Source organism: Dermacentor albipictus, chromosome 5, assembly GCF_038994185.2.
Source record: "Dermacentor albipictus isolate Rhodes 1998 colony chromosome 5, USDA_Dalb.pri_finalv2, whole genome shotgun sequence".
NCBI classification, from domain to species: domain Eukaryota; kingdom Metazoa; phylum Arthropoda; class Arachnida; order Ixodida; family Ixodidae; genus Dermacentor; species Dermacentor albipictus.
Window position 1 is genome coordinate 41,080,426 of NC_091825.1, and position 21,033 is coordinate 41,101,458.

General features: G+C 51.0%; 2 protein-coding genes across 4 annotated transcripts in view; both read right to left on the bottom strand.

The window, feature by feature from the left end:
• Positions 1–13,101: 13,101 nt before the first annotated feature.
• LOC135902143 (uncharacterized) lies at positions 13,102–13,962 on the bottom strand. The gene has a single exon (XM_065432072.1). The coding sequence runs from the start codon at positions 13,960–13,962 to the stop codon at positions 13,102–13,104; it is 861 nt and encodes a 286-aa protein (XP_065288144.1).
• Positions 13,963–14,816: 854 nt separating this feature from the next.
• LOC135902101 (uncharacterized) overlaps positions 14,817–21,033 on the bottom strand; it is an 81,645-nt gene continuing 75,428 nt past the window's right edge. For all 3 annotated transcript variants that reach the window (XM_065432000.1, XM_065431999.1, XM_065431998.1), the window contains one exon: positions 14,817–15,166. In XM_065432000.1, coding sequence (XP_065288072.1) covers positions 14,957–15,166 — 210 coding nt within the window. In that variant the 3' untranslated portion in view covers positions 14,817–14,956. The remainder of the gene's footprint in view (positions 15,167–21,033) is intronic.

Consider the following 21,033-nt stretch of genomic DNA (forward strand, 5'->3'; position numbering starts at 1 on the left):
CGCCGACAAACGAGAAATTCAAGAGCTAAACACTTCCCAATTATTGGTATTTATCAAACCAGCATTTCGTGGTTCAATGTAGCCCTGCAGTCCATGGGCCAGTTCCACCACGGGTACTGTGTCGTAGCTCATATTTCATCTCAGCTATATTTGTCACAAAATCACGGTTTTTCTTTAGATCTTAACATTAGACAGTCAAAATACATGCAGCGAAACCCTCATACTAGTACTTCAGTACTTTTCCTTATAACGTACATGTCCACGCTGATCTATATGTTATAAAATACTCAAAATATATTCAATGCTTTCCCCGAGGCAGCTATTTTTATTACTGATGATGCCAGGAAACTGAGCCTGATGCCACCAGCGCTTAGAAATTTAATTGGGAGCGCACACAGTGTTTTCTAACACCTTGTGTGATGTACCGTAGGCATGAGGTGCTTCTTGTGTAATGTAGGAGTATCGGTTATAAAGGCAGAAGTGCACAGTTGGGCACATGTGCTTAAACTCATGAAGTTGATTTGCGCCAAGACAACCTGTCCAAGCTTTCACACTTTCTTAATAAGAAGCCTACAGCATCACCAATATGCCGGCTGCTTCTAGCTGCACCGAACTATCTCTGCAATTTATGGTTTCCGAAGGATGTGCATTGATCTAGCCTCTATTAAAAGAACCTGGCATGATGACGTTATTATTATTATTCTCCGCAGTGTCTAGGCGCGGAGTACAAGAATAAAATTAAAAAAGAAAAATTCCATAGCAGGTCCCGTAAAAGGCCAACAGATGGCGCAGCCAAGCATTTTGCGCTAGAGTTATTGTACGATGAAGTGTTTTACGTCGAGGACACTGAAGCACCCTATTTTACGCGACAGCGCCGCTTTAACACATCCTATAAGACTTGCGGCTGCGATTGTACACGTAACGCAAGTGCGAATGAACTCTGTAACTAATGGAGAGAGCGAGAGAGAATACTACATTTACACGATGGATCGAGGCCTACTTGAGGAAGGAAGGAAGGAAGGAAAACTTTATTTGGTCCTGCAAGTAGTGATAATTCATCACTAAGCGGGCCGCTCCCACGTTGGGAACGGAAGGCCAAGCCTCACGGCCACATCGTGAGCCTGCTGGACAGCCCAGAATTGTTCATCCAGGTCTGGGCTGCGAAGTGCAGCCTCCCACGTGGACGCATTCTTGATCGCCGAGTCTTCAATTATTTCGCAAGACCAGAGCATGTGTTCGAGCGTGGCTAAAGCACCACAATCTTGGCAGTAAGGCTCTGTATACGTCTCTGGATAAAACATGTTCAGTCTCCGTGGGCAAGGATAAGTACCAGTCTGTAGTAAGCGTAATGTGAGTGCCTGAGCCCTGTTTAGTTTACGATGCGGCAAACTGTAAACCCTGCGATTAAGAAGGTAATACTTCGTGATTTCATTGTATGTGGAAGGGGAGTCTCTATTCTCGGGGAGTACCGCCACGCCGTTGCGCGGGGCAGAGCGGAGGGTAAGATCTCGCGCTGCCTCATGAGCGGACTCATTGAGATTCGGAGGGGCTCCCTCGATCATCCCAAGGTGAGCAGGGAACCAACATAAGTAGTGTTGAGAGATCTCACATGTCTGCATAATTTTAAAAGCAACCTTAGCCACCGTGCCCTTCTCAAAGGCCCTAACGGCCGACTTTGAATCGCTATATACAAAAGGCCTGCGCCTGTCAACCAAGGCGAGCGCAATAGCCGCTTGCTCCGCGACCTCTGGCCTATCAGTCCGAACGGTAGCAGCGTTAACGAGACTGCCCTCATTGTCCACGACAACTATGGTAAACACCTTTCTCTCCTCGTTGAAAGAAGCATCGACGAAGCCAACCTTCTGATTCTCATCACGAATGAGTCTCAGTAGGCAAGCTCCCCTTGCCTTTCTTCTACCAACATTTCGCTCCGGATGCATGTTCCTGGGAACAGGCTTGACGTGATATCGATTACGGACCTTCACGGGAATACCGACATGAAGCTGCGAAATCTTCTCCTGAGGAACCCCTAACTCTCTCAGAATCTGCCGACCCGTGCTAGTCGTAGAGAGACGCACCATCTGCGTCCTCTCCTGAGCCTCAGCTATCTCATCCAAGGTATTATGAATTCCCAGCTGGAGAAGTCGGTCGGTGCTGGTGCACATTGGCACTCCCAACACTTTCTTCGTGATCTTCCTAATCTGCGTGTCAAGCTTTTCCTTCTCCGATGGCTTCCACTTGTGCATGGCCGCCACATAAGTAAAGTGACACAATACAAATGCGTGCATAAGTCTAATGAGACTGTCCTCCTTGAGCCCCGTCTGCCTGTTGGCCACCCTCTTCACTAGGCGTGCCGCATTTTCTGTCTTGGCAATGATCTTCTGGATCGTCAGCGTGTTGGCGCCGTTTGACTCAATAATCATCCCCAGAACCCTAATCTTATCTACCCTAGGTATGAGATTGCCATTTCTTGTACGAAGCTGAATGCTCAGCTGGTCCACGGGGATCCATCCCCTTGGCTTGCGTCCCCTTCTAGTGGGACTGTACAGCAACAGCTCCGACTTAGAGGGGGAGCACCTTAACCCCGTCGGGTCCAAATAATTCTCAATTACATCTACTGCCTCCTGCAGAACACTTTCGACATAGCCCTCACTACCACCGGGACACCATATGGTCACGTCATCTGCATACATGGTGTGCCTAATCCCCTCAATCTCCAAGAGCTTCTTGGTCAATCCGACCATGGCCAGATTGAACAATGTGGGCGAGATGACGGCCCCTTGAGGAGTGCCCCTGTCTCCAAGATTGAACATCTTTGACTCCAGCTCCGCAACCTTCAAGGTAGCCTTCCTGCCTGACAGGAAGGACCTGACATAGTCATGAAAGCGCGCGCCGAGGCCAAGATCCGAAATGGACTTAAGGATATAAGAGTGGCGAACGTTGTCAAAAGCCCTCTCCAGGTCCAGCCCTAGGATGGCCTTAACGCCCCTTCCATCTCCATCAATGACCTGATGCTTGATGAGCTTCATTGCGTCTTGAGTCGACAACCCAGCCCTAAAACCAATCATAGTGTGGGGGTATACCTGGTTCTCCTCAAGGTACCTTGTAAGCCGATTAAGCACCGCATGCTCGGCTACCTTGCCCACACACGAAGTGAGCGAAATAGGCCTTAAGTTATCGATGCTCGGGACTTTGCCAGCCTTGGGAATCAGCACCGTGAGAGCTGTCTTCCACTGCTCCGGAACCACCCCGTCTCTCCACATAGCGTTAACCTCCCCGGTAAGGTACTTGATTGACCTATCGTCCAGATTTTTCAAAAGCTTGTTCGATATCCCGTCCGCTCCGGGAGCCGACTTGCTCTTAAGGTTATGCAAAACCGTGCGTACACTTCCACAGAAAAGTCCTCATCTAGGGAAAAGTTGTCCTCTCCCGTGTAGGCCTGCTCCGTTAGAAAAGCATCCGGGTCCGCAACAGGAAGGTATTTGTTGGCCAGCTTTTCAACCAGCTCTTCCTCTGAGGCAGACCCCACTGCTTCGTGTACAGCTCTAGCAAGGACGTGCCCCTGACTAACCCTCGTATTGGAGTCGTTCAGCAAATGCTTAAGCAAGCCCCACGACCTCCCGTTGCGCACCTGCTCGTCCACCGAGTTGCATACCTCATCCCACTGTTGCCTAGACAAAAGCTTACAGTGCTCCTCAATCAGCTTATTCAGCTCAGAAATCTTTTTGCGCAGCCTTCGATTAAGCCTCTGCTTCTTCCACCTAGCCAGCATAGACTGCTTGGCTTCAATCAGATGGGCCAGCCTGCTATCAATACTATCCACCTCCAAATCCGTAGTGATCTCCTTCGTAGCCTTCTTTACATCCTCCCTCACCTGGGTGACCCAATCCTCCAGGGACGGCCGGTACAGGCCTTCGAATACCTTCCCCCTTTCTCCTCTCTCCTCCCGGATCATCCGAAACTTATCCCAGTCTATAAACGTTAACGCCCTAGGGCGCCTACCCTCAACCTCAAAAACGACTTGGTTAATATAATGATCACTACCTAGGTCTTCGGCAAGATTGCACCAACTAGGCTTGGCTGCGTTTTTTACAAAGCAGAGGTCTGGGGTAGTATCCCTACACGTCGACGTCCCTATACGTGTCGGAAAGGCAGGGTCAGTGACCAGCCTAAGGTCAAACTCCGCAGCGTTCTGCCAAAGGTCTCTCCCTTTTACTGTGTCATGCTTGTAACCCCACACGTGATACGGAGCATTAAAATCCCCAGCCACGATCAGCGGATGGTCCCTGGCAAGCTTAGAAGCCTTCTGCAGAAGCAACTTGAATCTCTGCACCCTGTCCCTCGGGGTACTATACACGTTCAGAATAAACACGCTTTTCTTGTTCACCCGGTTAGGAATCACCTCAATCATGACATATTCCAGGGAACTTAAAGGTATCTTAAGGTCATGGATCACATGTGTCCATTTGCTATCCAACAGAATGCAGGTCCCCCGAGCTTTGGATCCGCCGAAGACGGTTCGATAGCCCGTCAGAGAAACTTCTTCCGTCATTGTCTCCTGCAGTAGAATAGCCTGCGGCCTACCCTTACACGCGCGAATATACTGCTGTAGAGGCGCCCGTTTACGAGCATACCCCCTACAGTTCCATTGCCACACACAAAAAGCCTCATTTTGTCGCGCCATGTTGAAGCATTTGCTGCGAGCCATCTTGCTGAACCTGAGACTTCCCTGTCGAGGAACCAGCCGACTGAGATCCGGACCTAAGAAGGGGAGGGGCACTCAGACTGGATTTGTTTTCGAACACCTCTATTCTACATTGCAGCTCCTTGAACCTTCCATCAATCGAGCCGAGCGACTCTGTGAGACGCGTATTCAGCTGCGCCAGACCATCATTGACCTGCTTAACACTATCTACAACACTCGACAGCATCTCCTTCACTTCAGATCTCAACTTCCTCGACGCGGGCTCCGCCTCATGAGTCATCGCCTTCCTCTTTGAGGGGCGCGACCCACTAGCCTCACCTACATCAGCAAAATCCATGCTCTCTATGGGCTCAGGCATTGCCCTCTCTGCCGGTGCAGGTCCTGCCAAACCCTTAAGGGCCGAGATTTCCGCCCTAAGCAGCCTCACCATTTCTCTCAACTCTGCGTTTTCCTCTTCTAGCCTCTTGAATCTCGCCTCATTCTTGCTTTGCTCTGGCCTTACCAAACTAGGCATCTCCGTTCGAGCACTTGTGCGCTCCGTCCAGGTAGTACCACTTGCCGCTCCATCGGTGCCCTTGCCTTGTAGACCCTGCAGCACACCACTCTTGCGCACACCTTGTCCCGACGTCCCATTGGGGCCACGCGCAGTATCAGTTCCCAACTGCCCGTCCAGTCCGAAGCGCACCTTAGACGCCGATCTGCTCCCAGACCGGCCACCGGAGCGGCTGCGAGATGCTCTACCTGGTCTCCTTGATCTTGATCTTGAACGTCGACGCCCACGATCTTGTCCTTGCCCGCTCTCCAGCGTCTTGCCCGACGTCGGGAACTGGCTGTCGTCGTACCTGAAGCCTCCCTTCTCTTCATCCTCCGCCTTGATGTCCGCCATAGCCCGCTCAAATCGACGGCGCCGGACCACATATGGGGTACGGAACCGCTGCTGACACTCCTTGGCAGCCGTTATATGCTCTCCCCCACACAGTTCACACTTGGGCGTACACCGGTGGGCCTCACTGGGATTGGTTGAACCGCAGCCCCTACCTGAGGAAGCGGCCTACTTGAGGAAGCGGCTAATAAAGGAACTACAAGTGTGGCTCACTATGAAATTTCAAATTAAACATTTAAGTTCGGTGTTTCAAGCCTCAGAGCCACAATCTGATCATATATCAAGACACGTCGTAGGGCGGAAATACGGATCAATTTCGACCGCAGAGATCATTCCTCCAATGCCCCATACACGAGTCCTTTTTTGCATTTATCCCCATTCAAATGCGGCCTCCACGGCCAGGAATCGAAGCCGTGACCTCGTGCCCGCCGCGATAACTTATTGGTTATGATGTGCTTCTAAGCACATCATAACCAATAAGTTATCGCGGCGGGCCAGGGTGGAATTAAAGCCTCACATGCGAAGCTCCATGGTAAGTTTATTGTGTCTATGAGTTTACCGCATGGCTGGTACTCTTCCTCGAACGATGTCATCTTCTAATTGCCACGTACTTTTCCCGGAATGCTTTGCTGCGATATACTGCAGCGAACTACACACTTTGTTAGCAGTGGCGTAGCCCAAAAATCTTTATCGGGGGGAGGGGGAGGGAGCAGTGGCACGCACGTGAGAGCTGACGAGGAGGGCGAGAGAGGGATGGCGTAAGGCCGGGCAGGCTGCATACTAACGCGAATCGCTAGCAGTCACGTCGGAACACTGCGAGAAAGTGGCACGTGATGCACACATCAGACGTTTCAAAGAGCGACTTAGGCACGAGATACGGATGAGTGCGATCGTGGCTTAACAGTGTTAAGATCATTGGGAAGCTGCGCTACAAGAAAGGCTCGATGTCCACCCTGGCACATCATATATTATTCGCCGACTTCGTTCATTTTGGAGGTGCGTAACAGAAAATCGGAGGTGTGCCGAGTGTACGCGATCAGGGGCAAGTTTATAGAGGAGACGAGGTATAAAAGCGTTGCTTTGATAAACAAGAGCGCGCAATATTGCCCGTGACGAACGCTCGCGTGGCTGCAGTGGAAACGTCAATGTTTTTAAATTCTAGCATGTGATCGCATATTAGAGAGTTGGAGTCGCTAACTTGTGGCCTAGGTCATTTCGCCCCCCCCCCCTTTTTTTTCCCTTAGCATTTCGGCACGAGATGTTGAACACATGGTTATCCACTTTGCTCTTTCGCAGAGCATCACTTGCGGACGTGTTCACCGTCGTTCTGGCCTGCGTGAGCGTTGAGGAGGAATGAGTGAGTAATGACCAGGCATACCTCCAAATGGCAGGTACTCAAGTTCAACATTCTGCCAGCTACTTGCCGTCTCGTTGCACTGGGCACAATAGACCGTTTCTCATTCCTGCCACTGTGCTAACTTACCTATGCGAGAGCCATCGTGCAGCTAGCCAGCTGGTCCACTCAGATAAAGAGACCTATGTCTTTATAACAGCACAATGCAGTGCGACCCGCACATCTAGAGGGGCCGGGTGGCCAGCTGCAGACTGCTTGAAGGTTCGCAGTAGCTGCTGGGTCGCGAGCCTGCTTGTTTCGTAGTGCATCACGCTAGCGCGCAGCATGACCATGCGTAGTATGGTGCCGAATGATACATTTCTAATCGAATCAAAGAAAAGAAAGCCAAATATCGAATCGAATATCAGAAAATCTAACACCAATTTTTGTGCTTCCAAATTTTGCCCCTTCAATACATGGTGCCTATGCTCAGGTGGCTAATCACATTACTTAAATGCCAGCTATCACTAATTTGTGTACCTATGAATTGAGACGCATATTCTGCTCAACTCTTAAAGGGAACACCAAATTATTGCGCCTGTACTGATGACTCAGTTCGTATACTAATTTCGTATACTAATGTATGGAAATCCTTTTTATCGATGGAATCTGTTTTTCCCTCTGAAGCTGAACAAATGGCAAAGTTCGTCTAAATAACAATGGCACAGTTGACCATACTGTGCTCAATGGAAATCTTCTATTGCTTCGAAAATATTGCTTTCCAGTTTTCGTGCAGAAAATAGGTTTTTTTTTTTATCTTTATGGCGGGTGGTTTTTGTGCGTTATCTTTAGCTCGCCATAAGGCCAATCTGCACGACAGACAAAAGGGGGATGCGCATAACGTCACTCGATCGGCACCACTCCGCACATGTCGACCCTGGTCGGCGCCGACGGTAGAGTTCTCAAATCGGGAGACCCACGGCAGTTTAGCGCGACGTCGACCCCCCCCCCCGCTTTTTCCGGCCGCATCCATCGGCTGTCTAAATCTGTCTGCAGCCGGCGGGGTCAGCGCACTGTCAAAAGTTATTTCCAAACCCGTCACGCAAATTCATAGCTAGCCTTGTGATGGGTCCCTCAAAGCTACGAAAAGCCCATTGTGCACCTACACATGAATGGCGTTAGGAGCGATGGGCCAACACACGGTATTTCGCAAGGATGACCAGGAACATTCGACTGAGTGTCATCCCGCGCACCCGCTTTTATTGGCGAGACGTTTTGTCGGCTTTCTGACGGTCGCATGACCACTGTGAATAGACCTGCGCCGATTTGGTAACCGATGGTTTGGTCGCAGACACCCGACGAAGCAGCTCCAAATAGGCCTACCGGGCTAGACTGCAGCCAATGGTGTGGCCGATGCGATAAAGGCTCCCAAACCGTCGCGGATAGCTTGCCGCGAATGTTCCTACAGGTGAATCGTCAGTGATCGGGCAAGAAATGACGCGTAAGGGTTAGATTGATGGCCGTTGAAGCTGCGTTCGGGTTCGCCATCCACGGTCAACCAGCTGGCAACTACCACGAGCACGCATGCCAAGCTCGCCTGCGTGCTCACGTTTCAGTATGTATGCATACACACATGTACAGCCGCCCTGATTTTTAATAATATAGCGCGAGCGTCGACTGAACTGCTGGTGAGCGCTTTATAACGGCGATAAGCGTGCAACAAGGCGAGAGTTCGCGCACGAGCCTTGTTGCCTTGTTGCACTCGCCTTGTTGCACGCTTATCGCCGTTATAAGGCGCTCACCAGCAGTTCAGTCGACGCTCGCGCTATATTATTAAAAATCAGGGCGGCTGTACGTACATACATATATACAGGTGCGTATATATGTACATACGTTATATATATATATATATATATATATATATATATATATATATATATATATATATATATATATATATATATATATATACACGCACGCACGTACATACAGGGCGTTTCAGTTAACCTTAGCCAGAGTTTAAAATACGCTGATGCGCTCCAAGACGAGCCCAAATACCGGTTGCTCACTTTTGTATGTAGCGTGTCACGCTATATTTTGTATTAGTCCTGATTAGGAAGGAAGGAAATCAACTTTATTCAGGTCCTGCAGGCCACGAGAGCTTTGGGCTCTCATGGAGTGGGCGTCTCCCACGACGGAACCGGGAGGTTGAGTTTCCTGGCGGCGTCGTGGACCTGCTGGACGGCCCAGAGTTGGAGAGCGAGTTCTTCACTCCGGATTGCCTCTTCAAACTCGCGCTTGTCCTGGTCGTAGTTTACGTGAGCTTGCGAGCACGGCCAGAGTAAATGATGTACGTTAAGGGATGTATTGCAATTGGTGCAATGAGACTTGTCGTAGAGCTCAGGCATGTAATGGTGTAATCTGTTTTGAGTGGGGTATGTGTCTGTAGCATTCTGAGTGTAACCCCTTGAGCTCGAGTGAGCGTGCGGTGTGGCGTGCTATACTGTCTGCGTTGTAGGTAGTAGTGTTTAGTGATTTCATTGTATGTAGTGGGCGCGTCCTTATTCTCCGAGTGGTTGGGTGAAGCCGCGCGGTCTGTAAGCGCGCGCGCAGCCTCGTGTGCCGCCTCGTTAAGGTTGGGGACGTCGCCGATCTTTGGTCCTAAGTGTGCCGGGAACCAGTATATGAAGTGGTTCTTAATCTCCTTCTTTGAAACAATCCTGAGAGCCTGTGCGCAGACCGTGCCCTTTTGGAATGCTCTGATAGCGGCTATTGAGTCGCTGTAGATATGAGAAAGATTGATTAATTAACTACCTTCCGACGCAATGAAGCTAGGAAAAAATTCAAATTAGAAAGTTGCAGAACAGTTTTATAGGGGCGCGAACTGCGTCCGCTATAGACAGACGCGCGCAGAGAGAAGAGAACGAACTTCGAGAGCGACCGGCGAGCAGCCGAGCGGCGGTGAAACTGAAACTTTATTGTACGCGACTTCCACGCCGAGGAGGCCGGCGCCGCGAACATAAACATCCGCTCGTTGTGCAGACGCTCACGGCGGCGGCGGCGGCGGCGGAATCGGATCCACTACAGGGCTCCCCCCCGTAGATACAAAGGTCGCTGCTGTCGCGCGGGTGCCCAGGACACGTGTTTACTCACGGGGCAGGGTACGGATGGGGGAGAATCGGGCGGGGAATGAGTGGGGAGTGCAGGAGGAACGCACAAGTTTGCCATGTACGCAGGCTTCACACGGTCGATTGAAATCACGTTTTCACGGCCGTTCACAGAAATAGTAAAAGTCTTTTCTCCGCGCTGCAGCACTTCGAACGGGCCGTCGTACGGTGCAGTGAGGGCGGGTCGGATGCCTTCGCGGCGCACGAAAACGTGAGTTGAGGCAGCTAGGTCTTTGCTTACGAAAACGTCGTAAGTGGAGGGCTGTCGAGGCGATGTAGGTCGCAAGCGCTCAAAGAGCGACCGAAGTTGCTCAACGTAGGCAGGAGGCGAGAGGTTGGGGACTGCAGGTGGTGCGAAGAATTCGCCGGGTAGACGTAGTGTCGTCCCGTAGACCATTTCGGCAGCAGTACACCCGAGGTCCTCTTTTATGGCCGACCGAATGCCTAGTAGAACTAGCGGCAGGTCGTCGACCCATGAAGTTCGAGCGTCGCGGGCGATGAGGGCGGCTTTCAACTGGCGGTGAAGCCTTTCCACCATTCCATTTGCTGACGGATGGTATGCAGTTGTGTGGATGTGGCGGATACCGAGGATGCTTGTTAACGCTCCGAAGAGCTCACTTTCAAACTCGTCCGCGGTCGGTTGTTACCACGCTGGGGCAGCCGAAACGAGATATCCAACCGGCCACGAAAACGGACGCCACGGTTGGCGCTGTAATATCGTGTACGGGAAACGCTTCAGGCCAGCGCGTGTAGCGGTCAACGCAGGTGAGGATGTATCGTTTACCACGCGATGTAGGCAGCGGACCGACAATGTCGATGTGAACGTGGTCAAAGCGAGAGTCGGGCGGATGGAAGGGTTGAAGTGGTGACTTGGTGTGGCGGGTCGTTTTTGCACGTTGGCAGCGTTGACATTCTCGAGCCCAGCGGCGGACATCTGCGTTGATGCCGGGCCACACATAACGGGAGGTGATGAGGCGCTGAGTGGCGCGAACACCAGGATGGCTCGAGTCGTGTAGCTTGCCATAAACTTGACGACGGTGCGAGGAAGGTACAAATGGACGGGCACAGCCTGTTGACATGTCGCAGACGATCGTACCGGAGGAGAACGGCAGTGGCACGTCAGCAAACGAGAGAGATGTGGACCCTGCACACAGGTCACGCAGCTCGTTGTCAGAGTGTTGTGCCTCTGCGATGATGTCGAAATCCACAGCAGCAGTGGAAAGCGCGTCGACACGTGACAGGGCATCGGCAGCCGCATTCACGGGTCCCTCGATGTACCGCAGGTCGGTCGTGAATTCGGAAATAAAATGCAGGTGCCGAATTTGCCGGGACGTGTGTGTGCTGTGGTTTCCACGGAAAGCGAATGTTAGTGGCTTATGATCCGTGAGTACGTGGAACACGGTACCTTCGAGAAGGTGGCGAAAGTGGCGTATGCCAAGGTAGACAGCAAGGAGTTCGCGGTCGAAAGTGCTGCATCGAGTCTCTGCCGGCTTCATCTTCTGCGAAAAGAAACCGAGTGGGCACCACAGATTTTGCTGGAATTGTAAAACTGCACCAACGGCACTGGAGGAGGCGTCGGTGATGAGCCGCATGGGCGCGTCAGTTAGGGGATGCATTAGGAGGGTGGCTTGTGCCAGGGCATTCTTGGCTTCTTGGAAGGCGGCATGTGCTTCGGATGTCCACTCCAAGATCGCAGATGGTGCCTTTGGAGCCTTCAGCATGTCGGTCAGAGGTAGAATGATGCGCGCTATATTCGGCAGGAACCGACGATGGAAGTTCAGAAGCCCGAGAAATTCGCGGAGCTTGCGAAGCGACGTTGGACGTGGAAAATTCCGCAGAGCTTGAACCTTCCTGTCCAATGGCTTGATTCCTTCAGGTGTGACAAGGTGTCCGAGAAATTCGACGTTGTCAACACCAAAGACACATTTGGCTGTGTTGATAGTTAAGCCATGTTCCTGCAGTCGCGAAAACAGCAACCGCAGATGGTCAGCGTGCTGCTCTGGTGAAGAACTTGCCACCAGCAGATCATCAAGATAGGCGATGACGAAGTGCAGACCACGAATGACTTCGTTGATGAAGCGTTGGAAAGTTTGGCCTGCATTACGTAACCCGAAAGGCATGCGGACGTACTCGAATAGGCCAAAAGGCGTTGTGATGGCAGTCTTCGGTATGTCCGCTGGTTCCACAGGAATTTGATGATATGCCTTGACTAGGTCAATCTTGCTAAATATGGTTGTTCCAGCAAGAGTGGCAGCAAAGTCGTGAATGTGCGGGAGTGGGTACCGGTCGGGAGCGGTGCGGGCATTCAATGCACGATAGTCTCCACAAGGGTGCCAATCTCCGGGGTCACGCTTGGGCACCATGTGCAGCGCAGATGACCAGCTGCTTGACGATGGGCGGATTATGCCTAACTGCAGCATGTGATCAAATTCTCTGCGAGCTCTGGCGAGGCGGTCTCCAGCAAGACGTCGTGGCTTGCAGAACGCTGGAGGACCCGTGGCGACGATGTGGTGCGTCACAGTGTGCCGCACTGGAAGTTCCAAATTGGTAGGTTTGGTAAGTTCAGGAAATTCACTGAGGATAGAGGCAAATTCTGATGATGGCGAATGCGGAGCTGGTTGCGTAGAGGCGGACAGCGGTGCGAGGATACCTTGCACGGAGAGGCTGGTCGTACAGTCCACAAGTTGACGGGAGCGGAGACTCACGTTCAAACCGAAATGGGTAAGAAAGTCCGCACCTAGTATGGCGAAGCGCACGTCGGCGATGATGAAAATCCACCGAAATATGCGACGCAGGCCCAGGTCAATGGTGAGGGAGCGTTGGCCATATGTTGCGATTGTGGATGTATTTACAGCTTGCAAAGGCGCAGTCCTCGGACAACGGTGTCGGTCCTGGAGAGAGGCAGGAATGACGCTTACCTCTGCACCAGTGTCCACAAGAAAGCGATGGCCTGCGATCCTGTCTGTGATGTAGAATAGGCGGCTTCCCGTAGCGGTTGAGTCACGCGCCGCCATTAGTGACTCGCTTCCATGTTTCCCTGCCAGCGACAAGGCTGTCGACATTTTGCAGCGCTGGCACCGAACCTGGTGTGGTACCAGCAGAAGTTGTCAGAAGTGTGTCTTGGGCGGGAACGCGAACGTGAGCCACCCCTAGCCAGTGGAGAGCGACGAGGCGTGTCCATCTGCATTGCTGCCATGGTGTCCATGAGCCTGTCAATTTTCTCCTCGAGGCGAGATTGCCGGGCCTCGAAGACAGTGGTCGAGGACACCGCGGAGCTTGCGCCGGAGTAGTCGTTCACGCGGTCCGCGAGTTCTGCCAGTTTGTCAAGAGGCATATCATCCGCAGCTGCCAAAACCACGACAAGTGTCTGAGGCAAGCGTTGCAGAAACAGCTCGCGCAATAGTGGACTCTCGGAGTCTTGGGTACGGTCGCCGAGTAGCTGTCGCATCCGATGTAATAGCTGCGACGGTCGGCGATCGCCGAGTTCTTCCGCGTTGAGGAGTTGCTGCAAACGGCCTCTCTCGGACACGGTTTTGCGTGTGAGCACTATGGCCTTGAAATGGTCGTAGGGCGCGGCCGGATGTGGGGCTCTCATGACGTCGTCGAACTCATCAGCTACCTCGGAGGAAAGTGCTGAGATGACATGCAGGTACATCACACGTTGCGATGTGATGCGCCGCAGATCGAAGAGGGCTTCTACTTGCGTGAACCACACGGCGGGATTCTTCGGCCAAAACGGCGGCAGCCTCAGCTGGGCACTGGAAATGGCGTCCATGGCAGCGCTGGGGGCAGGGATGTCGCCTGGCACTGTTGATTGGGGCTGAGGAGCCGGGGCGTCGTTGCTGACTACTGTAGTGTTCATTTCGTCTTCCATTGCGTGAGCTTGCTACGTCTGGGTCACCAAGCTATAGGGGCGCGAACTGCGTCCGCTATAGACAGACGCGCGCAGAGAGAAGAGAACGAACTTCGAGAGCGACCGGCGAGCAGCCGAGCGGCGGTGAAACTGAAACTTTATTGTACGTGACTTCCACGCCGAGGAGGCCGGCGCCACGAACATAAACATCCGCTCGTTGTGCAGACGCTCACGGCGGCGGCGGCGGCGGCGGAATCGGATCCACTACAAGTTTGTCAACAAGTTCCAGTCAGTCACGGCTGTGGGTAGTTTTAATTCAGGCAGGGCTACTTCACAGACCTGTGATGCTCGTGTAAATCAGCACACACAATTTTCCACCAAAAAGCATGTACATGAACTGGCATATTCGATAGAATCAGCATCGGATATGCAGATTCTGGTGGCTAATCACACCATTCTTTGCACATGCTCATGTGCTTTCCATAAACGCTGCTGTTGTAGTTCCCCCTCTCCACAATCTGTTATTTGCTTCGATCAGTATCGTCAACCTGGATGAACTTGTACCGACTGGGATCGCGTGCCGTGGGAACACTGCACGCGTCAAGGCACCAACCACAGCAGGGTCATTCACCGAAGGTACCGATATGCAAAAAAATCAAATATTTGATATTTGATCAGCAAATGGAATTGTTCAAACATTCATGCTCGATTCGAAATAGAATATTTGCATACCTCCAATGCATAGTCTTGTTGCGACATCAGCCTGTAATTTTTTTTTTTTCCCAAGATGGCGACTAAATTGGTGGACTGACCACTCTGGACACAGTACGGCTCACACAGCACCACAATTGTTCAGAAACACGCATTCCACTAAATGCACACCACAAGGCCTTTATTGAAGTGATGTCTATATGTACAGCAGGTGAGAGCAAAGAGAAAGCAATGTTTCTAGCCATGGGGAAAAGAGGGCATGCTGTGCATAGGCCGGAGATAAAGGTCTGGGCGACAGTACTGCTTAGTAGCGACTGGCGCCACCACCGCTCCCGCGCATGTGGCTCATAGGTGGCAGGCCGAAACCCGTCGGCCTTGGTGCAGTGGGGCCCAGACTGCTCTTGCGATACTCGTTCATCCGTGGACCCCCACTGCCACCAGGACCGCCACCTCCAAAGGAACCGCCCATGCCGTAGGAGCCCTTCCGGTCATCTCCACCAGGCGAGTAGGAATCCTGGGAAAGACAAACAACAGGAACATGTGGCAACTTGTCTTCGTCTAATCCTGAATAAGAATGATGCACAGTCCCCTTCCATTATAGCACTATAGTGATTCTCTTCATCTTCGTTTCTCCTTGTGTCAATGTTTCGTTGTGCTACACTTTTCCATTATATCGACCGTCACAGGACCAAAGAAACTGATCAAGTTATTGGGTGGGTTGAATTAAACAACATACAGAAAAAGACACCAAAACACACCACTGATTCGTTTGGCAGTATTGCCAGATTCTAATGCACCCCCAAATCAAATGCGCCCTTTCTATGTGTCCAAAGTTGAAAACTAATGCAGAAATTACATCAAAGCTGCAAAACTAAGGATAAATCTAACGCTCACCCAATCTTTTAGCAAAAGAAACTGTTTCAGAATGGCAGTGGGTTTTCTGAAGTCAGCTTCACCGCAGGGTTTTTGAATGAGGCTTTGCCGCAATACATCCGTGTCATACGGCAAAGCATACGATCGTTGCGACGGCTGTTTAGGTATTGTGTCCGATTGCCCCACCAGGCAATTTTCCAGAATGGGGCATTCCCTGAAATTGAACTCAAACTGACGGAATTCGTCCGAGAACAGCGAGCCGCGCATCTTGCTGTGAGCGTGGAGCTCATGCAGGCAAAAGCCAGGGAGCTTGCGAGAGAAAAAGGCCTAACGAGCTCCACCTTCAAAGCAAGCAAGCATTGGGTTTATCGGTATATGTGCCGTGCAGGATTTTCATTGCGCCGGAGAACTTCAATTTCACAAAAGCTGCCGGAATCGTTTGAAGAGTTACTGGTGGCTTTCCAGCGCCGCGTTATTTCGTTGCGCAAGTTGAAGAACTTTCAGCTAGGGCAAATCGGCAATGCTGACCAAACACCAGTTTATCTGGACATGCCATCGCCCCTCACCGTGCACGAAAAGGGCTCGAAACAAGTTTGCGTCCGGTCCACTGGGAACGAGAAGACGCGTGTTACCGTCATGTTGTCATGCACGGCAGACGGCCGCAAGCTCCCGCCCTATGTCGTCTTCAAGCGCAAGACAAGGCCGAAAGGTGAGCTGCCGAAAAATGTCATCGTTAAATGCCATGAGAAAGGGTGGATGAATGAGAGTCTTGTGCTCAACTGGATAAAGTCCGTTTGGTGTAGGCGGCCCGGTGCACTGTTGTCGTTCCCGTCCATCCTCGTGCTGGACGCGTTTCGTGGCCATTTGGCCGACTCGGTGAAGAAGCTGTTGCGTGATTGTAATACTGAACTCGTCGTTATCCCTGGTGGTATGACGTCTCAGCTGCAGCCTCTAGATGTTTGCGTCAACAAGCCTTTCAAGGACGCGGTGAAGCGGTGCTACGCAGAGTGGATGCGGTCAGGTGAACCTGCAGTGACGCCAACTGGGCGGCTGAAGCGGGCATCGCCAGCCACGCTGTGCAAGTGGATCGTGGACGCATGGGCGAGCATCCCAGAAGACCTTGTGCGTCGCGCTTTCAAGAAGTGCGGGATCTCGAACGCGCTCGATGGCACCGAGGACGAGTACCTCTGGGAGGATATGTCAGACAAGGAATTGTCCGATGAAAGCGCAGCGGAGGACGACAGTGAATGAAGCGCTGAGTCCGATTTCAACAAATGTTTTCCCCGAGTTTCTCTCACTCGTATTATACGCGGGTAAACCTTTTTTTTTCCATTTCTCGTCCCAGAAATTTCACCTCGTATTATATTCGGGTTCGTATTATACGCGGGTTTTTACGGTATTTTTAATTTTTAATTTTGAACGGGGTTAGACATAAAATGGATATATCGAACTCTGCCACCCCAGACCATCTGCACTCTGCTGACGAATGGCAAGCTTTCTCACAACATCCTCAATGGCGCTATGGGCGTTGCCGATTGCTGTGCACTATAGCTGCATAGATTGATGGCGCCGAGGGCGCCATTTGAACGTAGAGGTGTACACTCATGACGGCTTGGCTAGTTCGACAACGTCAACGACGCATTTTAATTGCCGCACTGACTCCTCCTCGGTGCCGTGCTCTGCACGTGCCACACCTCGCGAGGACTGGCGGTTTGCATCCACAAAGGTGTGCGACAGCCCACGCTCACTGGGCTCACTCGTAGATGCCTTGGCAGACGCCACTTAATACTTTGTTATTGACAGTGTTTCCCAATGCTTCGATTGACGGACGTGGCGATTGCAGCAGAAGTAACGGCCAAACGAAGATGCTGCCGAGGTTGATCCTGCAAGCATTGATGTTGCCCCACTCTCAACTTCAACTGGGGCTGTAGCTGCCTTGGCCCTTCTCAACGCTATTGCGACGCTATAGAGGGCACCGGCCTATCGTTTGTGGATTGTTTAGACTATGTTGAGGACTCAGTGTTTAGGCACACGGCTGCCAATAAGAAGCAGGCTCACTGCTGCAGGACTTTCAGCCAAATAAATAAATACTTTGTGTGAAGCTTCAAGTGACCTTTACTGCGCCACGACTGGGGCGCAATCGGGGATCGTTGTTCGGAGGGCATGATTGGTTGTGCCGGGCACGATGGGCCTAGACTACACCGACTTCACGGCTAATGAAGTTGGTGTTGCTTGGGCCAACTGCACACGGTGCAACTGAACGCGCAATCCCCGACTGCACCTTTGGTTCATTGATTCATTTGCACATTTTTATATCATTTTACATATTGAATAATGGCTATTTCGAACTATTTCGCGACCGCCGCGCTGTTAAATATATCGAAGTTCGACTGAATATAGCTACCCACCACGGCAGCTTCACCGCAATACTCACCTGCCCGTCTCACGTGAGAACGCCTGTCGGCACACTCAGTTTTTCATTTCAGCACCAGCAAATCTTCACCGGTGTCATTGCACGCGGCATTCACAGCTATCACAGCCAATCCTATTCCGATAAGCATCTTCGCCTATCTCTTTCACAGCACGTAGTGCTGTCGTAAGCACAGCGCACGCTTTTAATAGGCGATAAGCGAAACACACTACCGTTCCCTGCTGTAGACTGCGATCGCATACGTTTTCCGGCCGCATGATCCTATGTGAACAAGAAAAGGCGCAAGGTGCGCGATTGAGAACAATATATAGCTGCCCGTCTCACGTGAAAATGACGGTTGGCACTGTTTCTTGCCCTGGTACTAGGAAGATGTGTGTCGCAATCTCGTGCCACAATGATCCGCACGAAGCTTCCCATTACGTAGATGTCAACAATTGTTAAGTCTGTCAAATGTTTTAGTTACTTCGGATCGTACGTTTTCCTGGTTAGTGCGTTTCTTCTAGTGGTTTTTTACAAAATGTGTGAACGAGGTTCTACTGTAACTAACAAGCACAGTGTCAAGCGGGCACAAGCAAACATAATAATATTTGGGGTTTTACGTGCCAAAACCACTTTCTGATTATGAGGCACGCCATAGTGGAGGACTCCGGAAATTTTGACCACCTGGGGTTCTTTAACGTGCACCTAAATCTAAGCACACGGGTGTTTTCGCATTTCGCCCCCATCGAAATGCGGCCGCTGTGGCCGGGATTCGATCCCGCGACCTCGTGCTCACGTTTCACTCAAGGACCGCGGAAACGCGCTATCAGAACGCTGCAGTGATGAAGTGCCGTAGCAGGAGCAAGGGAATTGAACTTTGTGCTTTCTCTCGCTTCAAAGCGAACTAAGCGATGAGAAAAATGTGGTGCTCCTAAACGCATAGACTCTGCCCTCACGGCAGATTGCTTTGAAGATAATGGGTGCGTGGGCATGCCATTCGCAGCAGCCGCCAGAATAGAACAGCTCTCCTGTTTGCACCAGTCCCACGCTTAAGTTTCATGGAATGCGAACGCCCATCATGCGGCTCGATTTCCGTCTGTCCCCGCCAACGTGGTCACTTTCCTTTTAATTGTGGCATCGTGATGAACTGGGCGGTCTTTGCAGTTGGCAATTCCATGCTAATAGAGGAAACGCATAAAACTGGAAGACAGATGGTGAACTAACCTAAGCACAAGTACAGTCGCCGACCGTTTATTCGGACCTCACGGGGACTGCGGAAATGTCCGAATAAACAGGTGTCCGAAAAAGCAGATTAAGAAAAAAAAAATGAAATCCTTTATTTCCACGAGCTTATTCGGGCTCGGCAGTAAGCTTGAAGAAATCGTGAATGCGGCGTTGCACGCTGTTCCGTTTACGCGCAATCAGACAAGCCTGAATCTTGGAGAGGGTCGTACAGTCACTATAGGCGGCTGAAAGCACAGTCACTACTGTTTGTGCATGCTCCGCATGCGACGGCAGCGTAGCACATTGTGCGTCATCTTCCGACTCGGAGTCATCGTCCAGCGGTGTAGCAGAAACCTGACGAATGATCTCGCCGTCGTCGAGTTCTGCGCATGTCAGTACAGCAGTGTCAGCACCTATGAAACTGTCAAATGAGACGGTGTCCGGAATCGCAATGCAACCACTGCGCAGGTCTCGGCAGAACATTTTCCGCGTCAGTAGGGAGCACATCGGAAGACGACAAATCTTAGGCCTCCCGGCACCCGCTAGCCGGCATTCCCCAGCGAAGTCAGCGCGGGCACTGTCGGCGCCATTAGACACTTCACGCGATGTTTCCATACGCCGCGTTGGATCCCCGAAACCTCGACACAGCACAAAAAAGAAAACACCACCGTGCCGACACCAGTCGCACAAACGAAAAACGTAGCCTGCTCGCAGTGTCGTGTGCGAAGAAACAAATCAGCTGCTGGATTGTTTTGACATGGCTTACTAAGCTGAAACCAGAACTGCTGTAGAGCCACTCTATCGAACCAGGCAGAAACGATGATGATGAGCGGGGATTTCCAGTAGCGCCACTTCATGGGGCAGCAAGGAGGCTCTGTTCAAAACAAAAATGGCGTTCAGCCAGTCGAACTATGCGCCGGTCATAGTCGATGCATGATGCTCTCGATCGAGTTGGCTCAAGGAGCGTCCGAAAAATCAGACGAGAGGTTGCAAGGTGTCCGAACTTTCGGCAGTTGTTATACGTTATGGTCTATGGGGAGAATGGCGGTGCCGCGAAGCTGACCGAATAATCGGTCATGTCCGAATTTTCGGAGTCCGGAAAATCAGTCGGCGACTGTACCGCAGCAAGTGGAGGAAGCTACGGCAGCTAGGCTCGAAGCGTGTATGAGGCAGCCATATTGAAATGCCAATGGTGATATGGTAACACAGATTTAGGGTCGCACTCGATTCTAACGTGCACACAATTTTAGGAGCGGTCTTAGTGAAAAAGAACGTGCCCGTTAGATTCAAGTAAATATGATGCATCTATTATGTAATGCCCCCAACACTGGTGCCCTTAAGGGGGGATGAGGGTCTTGAAAACTTTTTTTTTATTTCTCAACATATCCTCCTGAAAATTGGCATGCAGATATATCTTTGAATGCTGATCCCAAATATATATTCAGATTTTATGTATCTCATCTAGAAATGAAGATATAGCAAAATAATTGATCCCACATAGGTCTTTTCTTACGGGCCATTATGATAATTTCTTAATTAAAAAAACTTGTTTCAAAGAATAGCTTTCATTTCCAAGGGCCCACTGCACATCCTAAAGCTAAAGAAATTTTTAAAAAGTGATCATAGAGGTCATGAATGAATAACAAAGTAGGAAGAAAAAAACAATGCAGGAGTAATTAGCTTACATCTGACCTAACTGCTAGCCTATTGGGTTTAATGAAAAATGGAAAGCTTTAGGATGTAGCTGAGGTTTTACTGAAAAAAATGATACCTAATTCAATAAAATCAATTGATGCAAACACTATGAAAAGTTCTGTAAGGCAAAGGCATTTGATCGAAAAAGCAAAGCTGAGAAAATTGCATTCAAAGTTTTG